This window comes from Dama dama, chromosome 27 (assembly GCF_033118175.1).
Source record: "Dama dama isolate Ldn47 chromosome 27, ASM3311817v1, whole genome shotgun sequence".
Lineage (NCBI taxonomy): Eukaryota > Metazoa > Chordata > Mammalia > Artiodactyla > Cervidae > Dama > Dama dama.
Genome location: NC_083707.1, coordinates 34,151,207 through 34,165,798, shown reverse-complemented (window position 1 = coordinate 34,165,798; position 14,592 = coordinate 34,151,207). Strand labels below are relative to the sequence as shown.

Below are 14,592 nucleotides of genomic sequence, written 5' to 3'. Positions count from 1 at the left end.
CCATAGATGATAAAAGGGCCACTCATCACCACCAGTGGGACATCCCTCAAAGTGGGAGGGTTCCAGAGATGAACGTTCCCTGAGGCTGAGAAAGAAGGCTGTTATTTACAAAGTTTAAGAGGAATCCTTTGAAGCCAGCCTTGCATTCCTAGTTATAGTTGTATTTTTTAACTTTGATCCAAGCAAGTCACTCCCAGTACTTGCCACTGTGAAAGGGCAAAGAAGTTTGAACCAAAAAAAAAAAAAAAATTCCTGGGGAAGATATGGAAATCAGATTGCAGCTGTCCCTGGGTTTTGGCCTTAAAGTTTCTAGAAGGTGACACCAGAACATGAAAATCTGTTGAAGGAGAATGGATATGTGTACATGATGGCTGAGTCTGTTTGTCCTCACCTGAAACTATCACAGTATTTTTATTTGGCTATACTCCAATATAAAATAAAGTTTGTTTATAAAAAAAGAAAGCAAGCAAGCCTGTGGAGTCTGCTGGCTACAAGCAGGTTCCTGTAGGGCCTGAGCTTCGTGGTGGTTTCTCAACGAGGAGAGGGAGGGCGAGAGCCCTCCACCTCGGCTCCCCAAACCGGTGCTTCCTCCCCTATGCGCCTCCTGGCCTATAATTTACATTTCACTTGACAACGGTTATTTATCATTAGAACCTGGCAGCCAAGTTGGTAGTGGGCTTTTTTTTTTTTTTCCCTCTTTATGGGTGTGGAGAGCAGTTGAGAGGAGAAAGTGAGTGAAAGAGCTGACTGAGATAAAGCCAACAAAATTAATGTTCTGTGAATGGACTTCTGGATCCTTGTCTCTCAGGAAGGTAGCTCTCAGGAACTGTTTTGACATCAGAAAGAATGCCAACTCACAACCTTTATGATATCTGTAGGGATTTACATCTCAGGGGCTTCCCAGGTGGCACTAGTGGTAAAGAATCTGCCTGCCAATGCAGGAGATGCAAGAGACGCGGGTTTGATTCGTGAATTGGGAAGATTCCTCCCTGGAGGAGGAAATGGTAACCCACTCCAGTGATTTCTGCCTGGAGAATCCCATGGACAGAGGAGGCTGGCGGGCTACAGTCCATGGGGTTGCAGAATTGGACACGACTGAGTGACTTAGTATATTTGCATCTCAAGAGCACATCTCTTGGCTTGACCTCTGTGATAAAGTGCCTGTTCTTATATTACATTCTAAAGATTCCCCGAAAAGCCCCTCCTCCCATCTCAGCATCTCCCCAGGTTAATGGGAATATATCTTAGAACTTAATTTTTCAGGCCAGTGTGAGATGCTGAGCAGGAGGGAATAGAAAGCAATAAAAGGAAAATTAACCCAGCCTTCCGTGAGATTGGATTCTGCTTTCCCTCCTTATTTCCTTTTCGTTGAAAGCTGTCTGGGTGATGTGGGCACTTACTTTCCTGTCTGCAGGTGGATTTATTGAGAAGCTAAGCAGTTTTGAGTCCAAGGGCCCCTCCCTTGCAAGGCTCTGTCCAGGCCCCCAGGTTTCAGAGTGCCTGGAGCTTATTTGGGAGACCCTCTCTAAGACAAGTAGTTGAGCGTCACCAACACACCATTGCTGGGCCTCTCTGGAGACTGGAAGGGGCCCTGGAACTTCCCCGCCAGTCACCTGCATAGACGCTGAGCAGTAGGGCTTTGAGGCCTGCTGGCTTTTGGTGTAAGTGTTAAAATGCCTTATTGCGTCACGGTGGGTTTTGTTTTCCACTTTGGGTTTGGGTTTTTTCTTTCCTTTTTTTTTTTTTTGGTAAGAGCTTTATTTGGTTTTTTTTTTCTCTTGCTTTGCTCAGCTTCTCAGTCATGTTCAACTCTTTGCGACCCCCACAGACCGTAGCCCGCCAGGTTCCTCTGTTCATGAGATTCTCCAGGCAAGAATTTTGCAGTGGGTTATCATTTTCTCCTGCAGGTGATCTTTCCAACCCAGGGATCAAACTCAAGTCTCCTGTGTCTCCTGCATTGGCAGGCGGATTCATTACCCCCGAGCCATCTGGGAAGCCCCAGAGCTTTATTAGTTATATAGTAATTCATGTATTGTACAACTCAGCTCTTTAAAGTGTACAATTTAGTGGTTTTTAGTATACTCACAAAACTGTGCAACCATCACCACAGTTTCAGAACATTTTCATCATCCCCCAAAAAAGCTCCCCGTAGCCCTAAACAGCTGCCCCCATCCTCTAAGCCCCAGGCAACCAATAGTGTACTTTCTGTCTCCATAGACTTGCCTGTGGTGGACATTTCATGAAGATGGAATCATGCACTATGTGGTCGTTTGCTTCTGGCCTCTTTCACTTATGTTTTCAAGGGTTATCTATGTGGTGGCTTGCATCGGTATTGTGGTTTGGGTTTTTTTATCTGCTTTTTCTTGTAAAACTAATGTGAAGCATTGTTTTTGTTTTTTGTGAAGCATTGTTTTATGTTTCACCCAAGGTGTTGTAGCATCTGCTCCCCTTCTCTATATTTGTCTCAGATTTTCGATTATCACACTATGAGTTTGAACGTGATGCCGCACACACGGGATCAGCTCGTGCTTTTTAACCACCATCTTAAGAACTGAGTGTTTAGAAGTACATCCAAATGCGAGCTGGCTATGTGTGACCTCGGGGGCCACACCTCCCCAGTAGCAGCTCAGGTGGGTGGAGACAGGACTCTAGAAGTTTCTGTGGTACCACGTGAATGCCCGTCACATATCTGCGACTGCAGACATGCTTTGCACACCTGCCCAGTCCACGTGATGGTGTAACTCTGACAAAGGCAGCTTGCCCTGTGTGGCTCTCCTCGAAGCAACGCATTTCATTTCAGTGAGAGAACCTGAAGAGCTGCTCACCTTAGGGGATGGGACAGAGGTTAGATTCAGGATCCTGTGTTTGGAATCGGTGGGTAGAAATAGCAACAAACACAGCCCCAGGCTGTGTTGTCCGTGCACTCATTCCCGAAGTTTCTTTGCGACTTGCTTTCCTCTCCCTTCGTGGCACAATGGAAGAGAACCTGCCTCCCAATGCAGGAGATGTGGGTTCGATCCCTGGGTCAGGGAAGATCCTCTGGAGGAGGAAATGGTAACCCACTCTAGTATTTTTGCCTGGAGAATCCCATGGACAAAGGGGCCTGATGGGCTACAGTCCATGGAGTCAGAGAGTCAGATGGGGCCGAGCACAGAGCATACAGCACAGGGGAGAGGAGTAAGCAGGGAACAGCCAGAATGCCTGGCCGTGTGTGGTTTTAGAGATTTCATGGAGGGCTGGGACTCCGCTTTCCTTAGCGAGCACATCACGTCTGCTTTCCGATGCCCAGCTGGGCTCGGAGCCTGGTGGACTGCGGGCGAGTGCTGTGGAAGCTGTGGCTCTAGGTGTCGAAGGAGTTGCACCCATCACTGCCTATATCCTCTGTGTCACAGGCCCTGGAAAGCGAGGTTCAGGGTGAAGGGCTCCCCAGGCTCCCCATGTCTCCCGGGTGACAGGCAGCCCTGCGGCTGGAACCTGGCTCCTTTGGGATGTTCCTGCCCCCAGGGGCTCCTCCGACCCAAAGGTGAGCACTAACAGAGTCGACTGCAAGCTCACGTCTTGCAGAACTGCCTTAAGAATTCCCAGGGAGATGTGAGGCTCGGAAATGCAGGCAGAAGGAAGGAGAACCCTACCAGGCCCCGGGTGGAAGCACATTTTCTATTGTTTCTCTGGGAATCAGACCAGCAACCTGTCAGCTCCAAGCCCCTCATTCCAGCACTGCTACTGGGGCACATGTGCCCTCCTTGACACACTCCTGCTGCCTCGCTTTCCCCCCTGCTTGCCCCCTACCCCAACCCCGAGAGGCCTCCACCTTGGGGCATCATGGTAGCTGCCGTGGGCCAGAACCAGGCCCACATTCAGCTCCTCCGTGGAGGCTCCCTCCCTTCTCTCAGGATGAGTCAAGTCTTTGTTTCTGAATAAAGCAAAGGTGTCTCAGCATCTCCGATAGATGTGGTAGATGCTTCTAGCTAGGTTAGGTTGTGGCCTAACTGCTGTTGCCTATTATCTCAGAAGGGGTGCAGGCATCAGCCTCCAGGCTGGCCCCCCTAACTCTGCCACTGTCCCCAGCAGGGCAGGCCCAGCAGGGCTCCTTTCCGAATTGCATCCCCCGGACCTTCTGCATTTGGGATGGTAGCCTCCTCCCAGCTGACGTCCCCTCTTCTTTCTGCATCTGTGACACACAGCATCCCTGCAGCCAGGCAGCTGTGAGAAAGCACATGGAAGCCATCTCTCACCCCTCCTCTGCAAATTGCGGGCACCAAGGATAGAACTGCCTGTCCCTCACGTAGCCTGCCTGGCCCAGCTGTTGGCCATTGCTGGGGCCACAAGGACCCCTGCACTTGGCCAATCCCCTGGCCAGGAATTTGGTGGCACTGAATGCAGTGGCCACCGGCTCTGTCCCAGGCCAGGAGGGGCCCACAGCCCATTTACTAGCACTTTGATTCTTAGGAACACACGTGCAGTGGCAAAACCCAGACAGTGCGAGTCTTCATAAAACCATGCAATTAGAGGGAGAGGAGACTTGGAACAAAGTGTGGGCCTCCTGGTTAATTCATTCTCTCTTGAGCCTTGGGCTTCACTGGTGACACTAATGGTCAAGACCTTGCCTACCAATGCAGAAAATGTAAGAGACAAGGGTTCGATCCCTGAATCAGATCGGGAAGATCTCCTGAAGAAGACAATGGCAATCCACTCCAGTATTCTTGCCTGGAAAATTCCATGGACAGAGGAGCCTGACGGGCTACAGTCCATGGGGTTGCAAAGTTGGACATGACTGAGTGTGTGCACACGCACACACCATACACACACGAGCCAGAACAAGTGAGTGGCTGGGGTCACACTGCAACTCAGCCTTGAGTACTGCCCCCTCGCTCACCCCCATCACTGGGAAGAAGACAGCTGTCTCTCGGGAAGGGGAGGGAATGTGGGGAGGTCAGCCTCTAGAGGATGTCGTCGGCTCCCTCAAGACATGCAGGACCATAGCTGCTATGTTCCCAGAAAGTGTTCCCTCGAGGGAACCAGAGTTGAGGACAGTGAGCCCTGGTCATCCTCTGAAATCTGACTGCAGGGTCTTCCTGGGCTCTGAGCAAGTCTTCCCATACTTGGCGCCCGGCCGGTCTGGAACAGTGGACCACAGGCACACTGTGTGTGCAGGGTCCTGTCTGAGCAAGGGCCTGGGAGCAGACTGTCAGTTTGGGGACCGCCCACTCAGCCACCACGATTGCGTGCCCCAAGCACCTGATCGCGAGCAGCTTGCACACCTGGTGCCCTGCAACCATCAACATAAAGCACGTGACAGAGAAGCCAGAGGAAGAAACAGGCACAGAGAGCTGAAACTGCCTGCACTAGTGCCCAGATGTCGAGTGGCTGGAAACCTCCCCCAGAAGGCAGCAGAGAAGGCCACCTCTGCAACTCCGGGTGGCAGAGCTGGGATTCAGAATTCTGCCACCAAGAAAATGAATTTGAGGGCTTGATCGTGTGCAGTCCTCACTGGGGGCCAAGTGCTGAGCCAAGGGTCTCATAGCATTAGCTCACTGGCCTACCCTCTACCCTCCTCTCAAGCGTCCAGCATGGAAACAAATATACATGTCCACTCATCCTGCCGCCGGGAAAAATAAGCCCCTAGTTCTGGACCCCCAAGAGCTAGAGTGAGGCTGTGTATAAAAATAAAGGACCTCTCCTGGAGGTCCAGGCTTGGGATAGCCTGAGCCCTCCTGGCCCCACCTTTAAGGCTGCAAGCTGGGCTGGGTTGTTGCTGTTCGCTGGGTTGTTTTAAAGCTAGGGCTGGTCAGGAAGTGGCATGGGAGGTCCCCAGCGCTGCGGTGAAGAGATGACATTAGTGCCTTTAGGGGAAACAGCTCTGCTGTCATCCCATGTCCCCCCGCCCCCCAAAGATGTCCTGTTACAACAGGGGTAAATGCCATCAACAAAGACAGGGTCTGCTGGTTCAGTTATGAAGCACAGCATCCACTCAAGCTAGTTTAAGAAGAAAAGCATGTTTTACAGGGTACTAAACAGCCTGTCATTACTGGGGAGGCTGATGGAACAGCCTGAGTTGGGATTTCAGGAATGATCCCCAAACCGTACTGCAGAACCAGGTGACCAGGGGAATGTGCACTGGCCGTCAGCTCCAGAGATGACAGTTCTGCCACCTCCGCGGTCAGGATGCTGCCGCTGCTGCCAGCTCTGGATCCATGCTGCCCTGCTGTGGTCCACACCCACAGAATAGAAACTGGGACTCCAGGGCTTCTGCCATCACTCCTCTTGGCAGCAGAGAGAACAGACGCCCAGCATCTGCTTGCACTCTACTTTCTGACACCAGTGCGTCACCCCCAGAGGACCTGGAATTGTGTGTGGAATCCTAGCTGCAAAGGAATCGGGAAGGACAGCGTGGTGTCTGGAAGGAGATTGGCTATCTGAGCCATAGTGTATAGTGAAGGGTGATGGCTGGAATTTAGGCAAGTCCACCAGGGGACTTAAGGAAGATGATCCTGCAGAAGTAACATTGCAGGCAAGGCAAAGGAGGATCTGATTTGCATAAAAACCACCTGGGCAAGATCACAGTGCTGAGAGCAAGCCCACCCTTAGACACTGACTCAGTGGAACAGGAGCACAGCCCAGCTGGCTGCTGTCTCCCCATTGTCGCCTCGATAGAATTCTCCAGTGTGCATTAGATACATTGGATTCTCTTCGTTTGATCTTTGAGAGAAACCTGTGAAGCAGCCCGACAGGTATTCTTATCTTGTGCAGCAAAGAGGAGAGCGAGGCTCAGGGAGGTTAAGCCACTTTTTGCAAGTTGCCTGACTCGCTGGATGTGGAGCCTCCAGCCTCTGTCCCCAACCCTTCCCACCTTCAGCAGCCTGAAGCTGCTCCCGGCTGCTACTAACCACTGCTCTTTCAGTCTGATTCAGAACAGGAAAGCAGTGCGCCTTTCCTTAGTGGGGACAAGCCTGGTCACCTCTCTGACCCTCTGTTTCCCCCTCCATAAGGTTAGGGTGGCTGGAAGGCACTTGCAAACTTCTTTAGGCAGTGGGAGGCTTCTTTCAAGAGAAGTGTTGTGCTGGGACTTCCCTGGCAGTTCAAGTGGTTAAAACTCCTTGCTTCCACAGCAGGGGGCCCAATTTCCATCCCTGATCAGGGAACTAGTATCCCACACACCAAAAAAAAACGTGGAAAGGAGCATTGCACATATCTACATATAAGACAGAAAACAGCAGAGCTGCTGTGGTTGCCACTGGGTGAGATCCAGTCATCCCCCATCCTACCTCCAGCCCCTGGAGTATCCTCGCTGGGGGCTCACCTGGCTTTGGCACCCAATGAAAGATGGAGCTTCTTTGCTTGAACCTGCTCACATCATCACAAACCTCGTGACTGCCTGCCAGGCAGTGATTCTGGCGGCCAGGGTTTCTAAATGTCGCCGGGTCCTGCTGATGTCTGGGCTTTCGTTTCCATCCACCTGAAGGGGTCCTGCCCTAACGGGCTCCTGTGTCTGGCAGAGCCCTCAAGGTGGCTCAGGCCTGGGTTCCCCGTTGCTGGTGGTGAGGGTGTTAGAAGTTGGCTGTGACTTGCATGTGATTATGACCCATGACCCATATTTTAAGTAGTGACTCATATGACCCGTGTGACCCGATCTGTTTCAGACCACAGTGATTGACTACGTGAAGCCCTCCGATCTCAAGAAGGACATGAACGAGACCTTCAAGGAGAAGTTCCCTCACATTAAATTAACCCTCAGCAAAATTCGGAGGTAGGTGGGGACGGAAAATCCCACAAACAGAGGAGCCTGGCCAGCTGCAGTCCAGAGGGTCGCAAAGAGTCGGACACACACTCTGGGGCTGGGCCCCCACCTGGACTTCCCCCAGGTCCCTCCCCCAGCACACCATGAGGTCATGCTTTGTATGCTGGCTCTCCTGTTGTTCTGGGGAAGTGAAACAGGTCATGTTCAGCTCTAATTAAAGAAGCTCGTCCGAAGCTGGCTGACCAGCGCCCGGAAGTGTGAGAGCCGAGGGAGGCTGGACACGAGCTGACAAGGATCTGGGCGTGGGGGAGGAGGTTGCTCATGAAGGAATCATTTCATACTCTCTGTGGCTCACAGTTCAGTAAGATTTATGTTATGGAAAACTCAGAATAGGAAACATTCGGTCCCCAGCTTCCTTAAATGCAGGCAAAACAGAAAAGAGCTGGCATCACAGGGTTTGAGATAACCCTCTACCCACAGTCATCCTCCCAGCGATGACAGCCAAGCCCTGTCTATAATTCATCAGCAAAAAAAGCCAAAGCAAAATCAGGCCCCAGTTTCCCCTGCAGCAGATTGGATCGGCCTTGCGGTGACCCACATCTGTGGGTCTTGCTGGGCTGGAGAGAAGCTGACCTGTGTTGTGGTGACTGTGTGCCAGGACAGCAAGATTTCAGTGTGTGTGTGTGTGTGTGTGTGTGTGTGTGTGTGTGTGTGGTAATGGAGGCTAAACTATACACAAATACAGTGTTGGAACATGTGCCAATGTACATGTGAGTACATATCCTAATACTGATTTGATTCTGGCATGTTCCGAGCCAAGAAGTGAGAAAAATTAAGTATTCATACTTGGTCTGCTGGCCAGGCAACTCTCCTAAGAAGATTGGTTGCTGCACTCTTTTTTTAAAAATTTATTTATTTTTAATATTGGCTATCTGATGAGAAGAGCTGACTCATTGGAAAAGACCCTGATGGTAGGAAAGAAGGGAGCGACAGAGGATGAGATGGTTGAATGGCATCACCGACTCAATGGACATGAGTTTGAGCAAGTTCCGGGAGATGGTGAAGGACAGGGAAGCCTGGCATGCTGCAATCTGTGGGGTCGCAAAGAGTCGGACATGACCGAGCAACTGAACAAGAACAAATTAGAGGATAATTGCTTTACAATCTTGTGTTGGTTTCTGCCATACACCAGTGTGAGTCAGTCATAGGTATACATGTGTCCCTTCCCTCGTGGGCCTCCCTCCCCTGGTCGCTGCACTCTTAGTCGAACCCCTCTTCTGCCATAGTTAGTGGCCATAAGTGATCTTCAGCAGACCTGATACCAAGTACCTGGTTTATCTCAGTGACTATCTCTCTGGAATGACCTTTGTTTCCTCCTGTCACTATGAACGGACTCTATTCCATTTCGAGACCCTCAGCCATCCACTTGAGTTCACCATGGTCCAGACATGACATGGTCTATACAGCCTGACCAACACAGAAGGGTTCAAAGTCCCAGCGACTTAAGTCTGTTGTTGTTCAGTCACTAAGTCATGTCCGACTCCTTGCAACCCCATGACTGCAGCACACCAGGCTTCTCTGTCTTCCACTATCTCACAGAGTTTGCTCAGACTCATGTCCCTTGAGTCATTGATGCCATCCAATCATCTCGTCCTCTGTCACCCCCTTCTCCTCCTGCCCTCAATCTTTCCCAGCATCAGGGTCTTTTCCAGTGAGTTGGCTCTTTGCATTAGGTGGCCAAACTATTGGAGCTTCAGCTTCAGCATCAGTCCTTCCAATGAATATTCAGGGTTGATTTCCTTTAGGATTGACTGGTTTGATCTCTTAAGTGTGTTGGCCACATATAACTATCTTGCTTATAGAGATCGACTCCCATTCCACATCACCCTTTTGTGATTGAGAAAGAAGAGATGCTTTCGAGACAGGATAGCCTTTTTCTTTGCAGTCCCCCAAAACTCCACATTCTAACAAGCCTCTTCCCTCTTTCCCACCTTTCTGTAGCCTGAAACGAGAGATGCGGAAGCTCGCCCAGGAGGACTGTGGCCTCGAGGAGCCCACGGTGGCCATGGCGTTTGTCTACTTTGAGAAGCTCGCCCTCAAGGGAAAACTGAACAAACAGAACCGGAAGCTTTGTGCCGGCGCTTGCGTGCTCTTAGCGGCCAAAATCGGAAGCGACCTCAAAAAGCATGAAGTCAAGCATTTAATTGACGTAAGTCGCCTGAGTCCTGATTGGCTGGAGTGGGAGCATGTGCTCCAGGCCAGCATTGGTCTCTCAGAAAAGCCTGACTGGTGACCCTGCCTGGGAGAATTCTGATCCTTAGTACCAGCTGAGGGACCAGGACCATGATGTCGGCCCTTCTGCAGAAGCAAATGTCAGACCCCACATCTTGGGCTGTCTTAGAACAGAGAGATGGGTCCCTCTGATAAGACTGAAGATCCTTAGTATTGGGTCTGGCCATAAAAATCCATATTCAGGCACCAAGAGGGATGAGGTTATTCTCAAAAGCCACAGAAGCCACTATGATGGCCAGGGGTCTTGTGGGCATGGTGACCAACAGTGTCCATCAGTCACATTGGCTCAACACACCTTGGCCTCCTGTGACCTCGGCCATCTCCTTTTTGGGGAAGGGCATAGGCTTGACTGAGTGGTAATATCTTTCTTCTATTTTTAAAACAATTTTTATTTGGGTATAGCTGACCTACAATGTTGTGTTAGTTTTAGGTGTACAGCGAAGTGAATCAGTTATACATATTCATAGTTTGTGCATGTGTGCATGCTAAGTCACTTTAGTCGTATCTGACTCTTTGTAGCCCTGTGGACTGTAGCCCACCAGGCTTCTCTGTCCATGGGATTTTCCAGGCAAGAGTACTGGAGTGGGTTGCCATTTTGTCCTCCAGGGGATCTTCCCGACCCAGGGATCAAACCTGCATCGCTTATGTCTTCTGCATTGGCAGGCGGGTTCTTTACCACTAGTGCCACCTAAGAAGCCCCCATATATATAGTATCCACTCTTCTTTTAGATTCTTTTTGCATATAGGCCATTATAGAAGCAGTGAGCAGAGTTCCCTGTGCTATACAGTAGGTCCTTGTAATTTATCTGTGTTATACGCAGTAGTGTGTATATGTCAATCAAAATCTCCCACTGCATGACTCCCTTCCTTTCTCCCCCAGTAATTATAGGTTTGTTTTCTACACCTGTGACTCTATTTCTGTTTTGTACATAATGTACAAACCACATAATGTAAAACCACTTATGATGTCAGTGGTTTTAAAAATTATTTAAAAACTTATGTTCATTTGTACCATTTTTTTAGATTCCACATACAAGCAATATCATGTGTTACTTGTCTTTCTCTGTCCAACTTCACTCAATAAGGCAATCTCTAGGCCCACCCATGTTGCTGCAAATGGCATTATTTCCTTCTGTTTATGGCTAAGTAATATTCCATTGAATATGTGTACCACATCTTTATCCATTCCTCTGCTGATGGACATTTAGGTTGCTTCCATGTCTTAGCTATTGTAAATAGCACTGCAGTGAACCCTGGGATGCATCTATCTTTTGGAATTATGGTTTCTTCTAGGTATATGCCCAGGAATGGGATTGCTGGGTCTAATGGTAGCTCTGTTTTTAGTTTTTTAAAGAACCTCCGTTCTGTTCACGATAGTGGTTGTACCAGTTTACATTCCCACCAACAGTGTAGGAACTTTCCCTTTTCTCCACACTCTCTCCAGCATTTATTGTTTGTAGACTTTTTGATGTCCTTGCTTTTAAAGTAGAATGTCATCAAAGCAAGGAAGCACTGATCTTCTTGGACAGTTATACAAATGCCTATTTTAAAATTCAGTTTATTCAGGGACTTCCCTGGTGGTCCAGTGGCTAAGACTCCATGTTCCCACAGCAAGGGGCTGTGGTTCCATCCCTGGCCAGGGAACTAGATCCCACATGCTGCAACTAAGACCTGGGGCAGCCAGATAAATAAATAAATAATTTTTAAAACCACTGACATTGTAAGATTATTGAGGGATTAAATGAAGTCATGGGATGTATGCCAGACTCCCGGCAGCCTGTGGATCCTCAGGAGGTATGAGTCCTTCTGCCCTAGGACTGCGAGCAGGAAACACAGCTGACGCCTCCCTTTCTTCCTCCACGGTCTTGCCCATAACAGGTTTCTCTATAAATGCTGGCTGATGGATATAGAGGCTACACATGGAGAAAACCTAGGATTTTTATTTCAAGGCTAAAAGGCTTTTGGTTTTCTTACATTTTGTTGCAGAAACTGGAAGAGAAGTTCCGGCTGAATCGACGAGAACTGATCGCTTTTGAGTTCCCAGTGCTGGTGGCCTTGGAGTTTGCCCTTCACCTCCCAGAGCACGAAGTTATGCCTCACTACAGACGCCTGGTCCAGAGCTCCTAGCACAGGCCTCCTGGGAGGGCCAGGGACCATTTCTTCTGAGCCCGGAGTGGTAGCATCATACTACTGGAAATGCAAAACTAGAACTCAACATAGCAAACTTTTTTTCCTGTCAACATTTGTTTCTGTACAGAAGCCGTACCGGGAACTTTTCAGGGAGTCTTCCATCTGGCCAGACGAGATGGGCAGTGAGCTGATTACTGCTCAACCAGGAAGGGGAGACCCGATCAGAAGATGGCTTCCCCCAGCAGGAGCATGAGGCCCCACTGGGACTCCCTCGCAGCCACACCCAGCCCTTGCAGGCGTGGTCCAGGGCCTTCTCTCCAGACCCGTTCCAACTCAGAGTGTGAAGTCCTAGAGCAGATCGGGGAAGAGAATTCGTGGAAGTAGGGGGAAAGCTTCTAGAAGATTCCCTCACTGTATCGAAAGAGCGTGCCAATCTATTTTTGTAGCCGCTGTTGGAAGTGCACTTTCCCTTGGAGGAGTGTTTGGAGAAGTGTGAAAGTCTGTGTGTTTGAGAGATGCCGAATCAGCCTCCACCTGCAAAGCCAGCCCCACCTGCGGACCCCAGCCTGGAGTCATACTGACCTTCGGCAGTTATTTCTAGATAAATCTCTGGATAACCATCACTCTCTCCATACCAGATGGATATCCTCTGCCCTTAGAAAATCATATAGTTTCTGTTCCTGCTCCCATTACCACTAACGGGACAGAGGTGACTGTCAGACGGGCTGCGTGGAAAGGTTTGGTGTGCGGCACTGGGTACCTTTCCACTGTCACACCTTGTGTGTGCATCGAACCTTTGCACTTTTCTCCTGTGGACAAGCTGGGGCTGGGCTCCGTGGTGTGTATTCCTGTGCTCTATGTTAGAGTGCATCGCAGGCACATTTCTTGTGCTATCTATCTATATATATATGTATATATATATATATATATATAAAGTGTTTTATAAAATCCAGAATAGGGGTAAGATGCATGATTGGTGTTTTGAGACTTTTTGACAGCTGGGACAAACTGCGTCTTGAACTGAGGTTGAGTCGATCAAAGAGGCAGCAACTCTTAGCATCACCATGTCCCCAGGGCTGTTAGTGCAGAGGTTTCATTGCAACTTGTACCGATTTACTGGGGCAACCTGTACGGAGGCCTCTCAACACGTCATCACCTCGTAGCTGCTAGAGAGAGGTGCCTGCTGGGATTCACCTGACACAAGGAAGCCTGTGGCCCTGTAAAAAGAGAATTAAAATATTTTATGATTTCTATACCCGTGTATGTGTAGACACGTAAGTCTCAGCAGTCACCCCTCACCATGCATTATGGATGCATCTGCTACCAGCTCCACCTCAATCCCACACACAGATTCGGAGCTTCTCATCCCAGCGAAGGGATGATGGGGGAACAGAGTGTACCCAGCTTTACTTAGTAGGGTTTGAAAGAATCTGACAGTCACAGGTTGGAGGAATTCAAGGAGTGGCGGGGGAGAGAGCAAACAGGACATGTAACCAAGTTTAGTCCTGAATATTTTGCAAACAGATTTCCTTAACTGCGTTCAGTTGTGAGATGATTTTGTCGGGAGGTACGATGAACATGACCTCTTTGACCCGATTTGTCAAATACTAGTTGAAAGTGTTAGTCACTCAGTCATGTCTGACTCTGCAATCTCATGAACTGTAGCCCGCCAGGCTCCTCTGTCCATGGAATTCTCCAGCCAAGTATACTAGAGTGGGTAACCATTCCCTTCTCCAGGGGATCTTCCTGACCTAGGGATTGAACCCAGGTCTCCTGCATTGCAGGTGGATTCTTTGTCATCTGAGTCACCAGGGAAATTCTGCAGTGAGGGCCTGCTGGTGAAAGGCCTTACTTAGAAGCCAGGTCATTAGCATCTAGAAATTGCCTGCAGGTGGCTCCCTGCTATCCATCCATCTTGAGTCTCCTGCCAAGCTTGGGGTGACGTCCAGTGGGTGACATGGGCCACCAACCCAGATGTGTGTTGGGCTACACCCTGCGTCCTCCCCCTGTCTTAAAGTCAGGCTAACATTCTTCGGTTTGGGGCAGTTTGGATTTTGGCATTTAGGAGGTAGACTTACAAAGTTGTGGGTCTATTTTTTTTAAGACTATTTAAAAGTTTATTTTGACCTGTGGATCTGTTAAGTGAGGAGTTTATTGGTTTTAATTTAGTTGGAAGGGAGGCTTAGAATGAAAGATGTTCTCCAGAGCTCCCTTTTTTTTTCTTGTCCATTTCATGAGCTTTCTGAAGGGAAAGGAGAACCAGGGTGGAGCCTCCCTGTGACTTGGTGCCTTTCAGTCACTTCCCATCATTGGCCTTTGGTGCAGAGTCGTGGGGGCAGCCTGAGCTGTGTGGAGAGAAGGCAGACTATTCTAGAAGATCCTGAGGCTCTGCCCCCTTCCATCCTCCACCACAGGGGCAAGTTCAGGCCCCT

At 49.5% G+C, this 14,592-nt stretch overlaps 1 protein-coding gene across 1 annotated transcript in view; it reads left to right on the top strand.

The window, feature by feature from the left end:
- Positions 1 to 13,413, top strand: part of CABLES1 (Cdk5 and Abl enzyme substrate 1) — a 99,844-nt gene extending 86,431 nt beyond the window's left edge. Inside the window, exons 8-10 of the mRNA XM_061130913.1 lie at positions 7,641 to 7,747; positions 9,740 to 9,947; positions 12,017 to 13,413. Of these exons, the coding sequence (XP_060986896.1) occupies positions 7,641 to 7,747; positions 9,740 to 9,947; positions 12,017 to 12,157 (456 nt within the window). The 3' untranslated portion in view covers positions 12,158 to 13,413. The remainder of the gene's footprint in view (positions 1 to 7,640; positions 7,748 to 9,739; positions 9,948 to 12,016) is intronic.
- Positions 13,414 to 14,592: the final 1,179 nt, after the last annotated feature.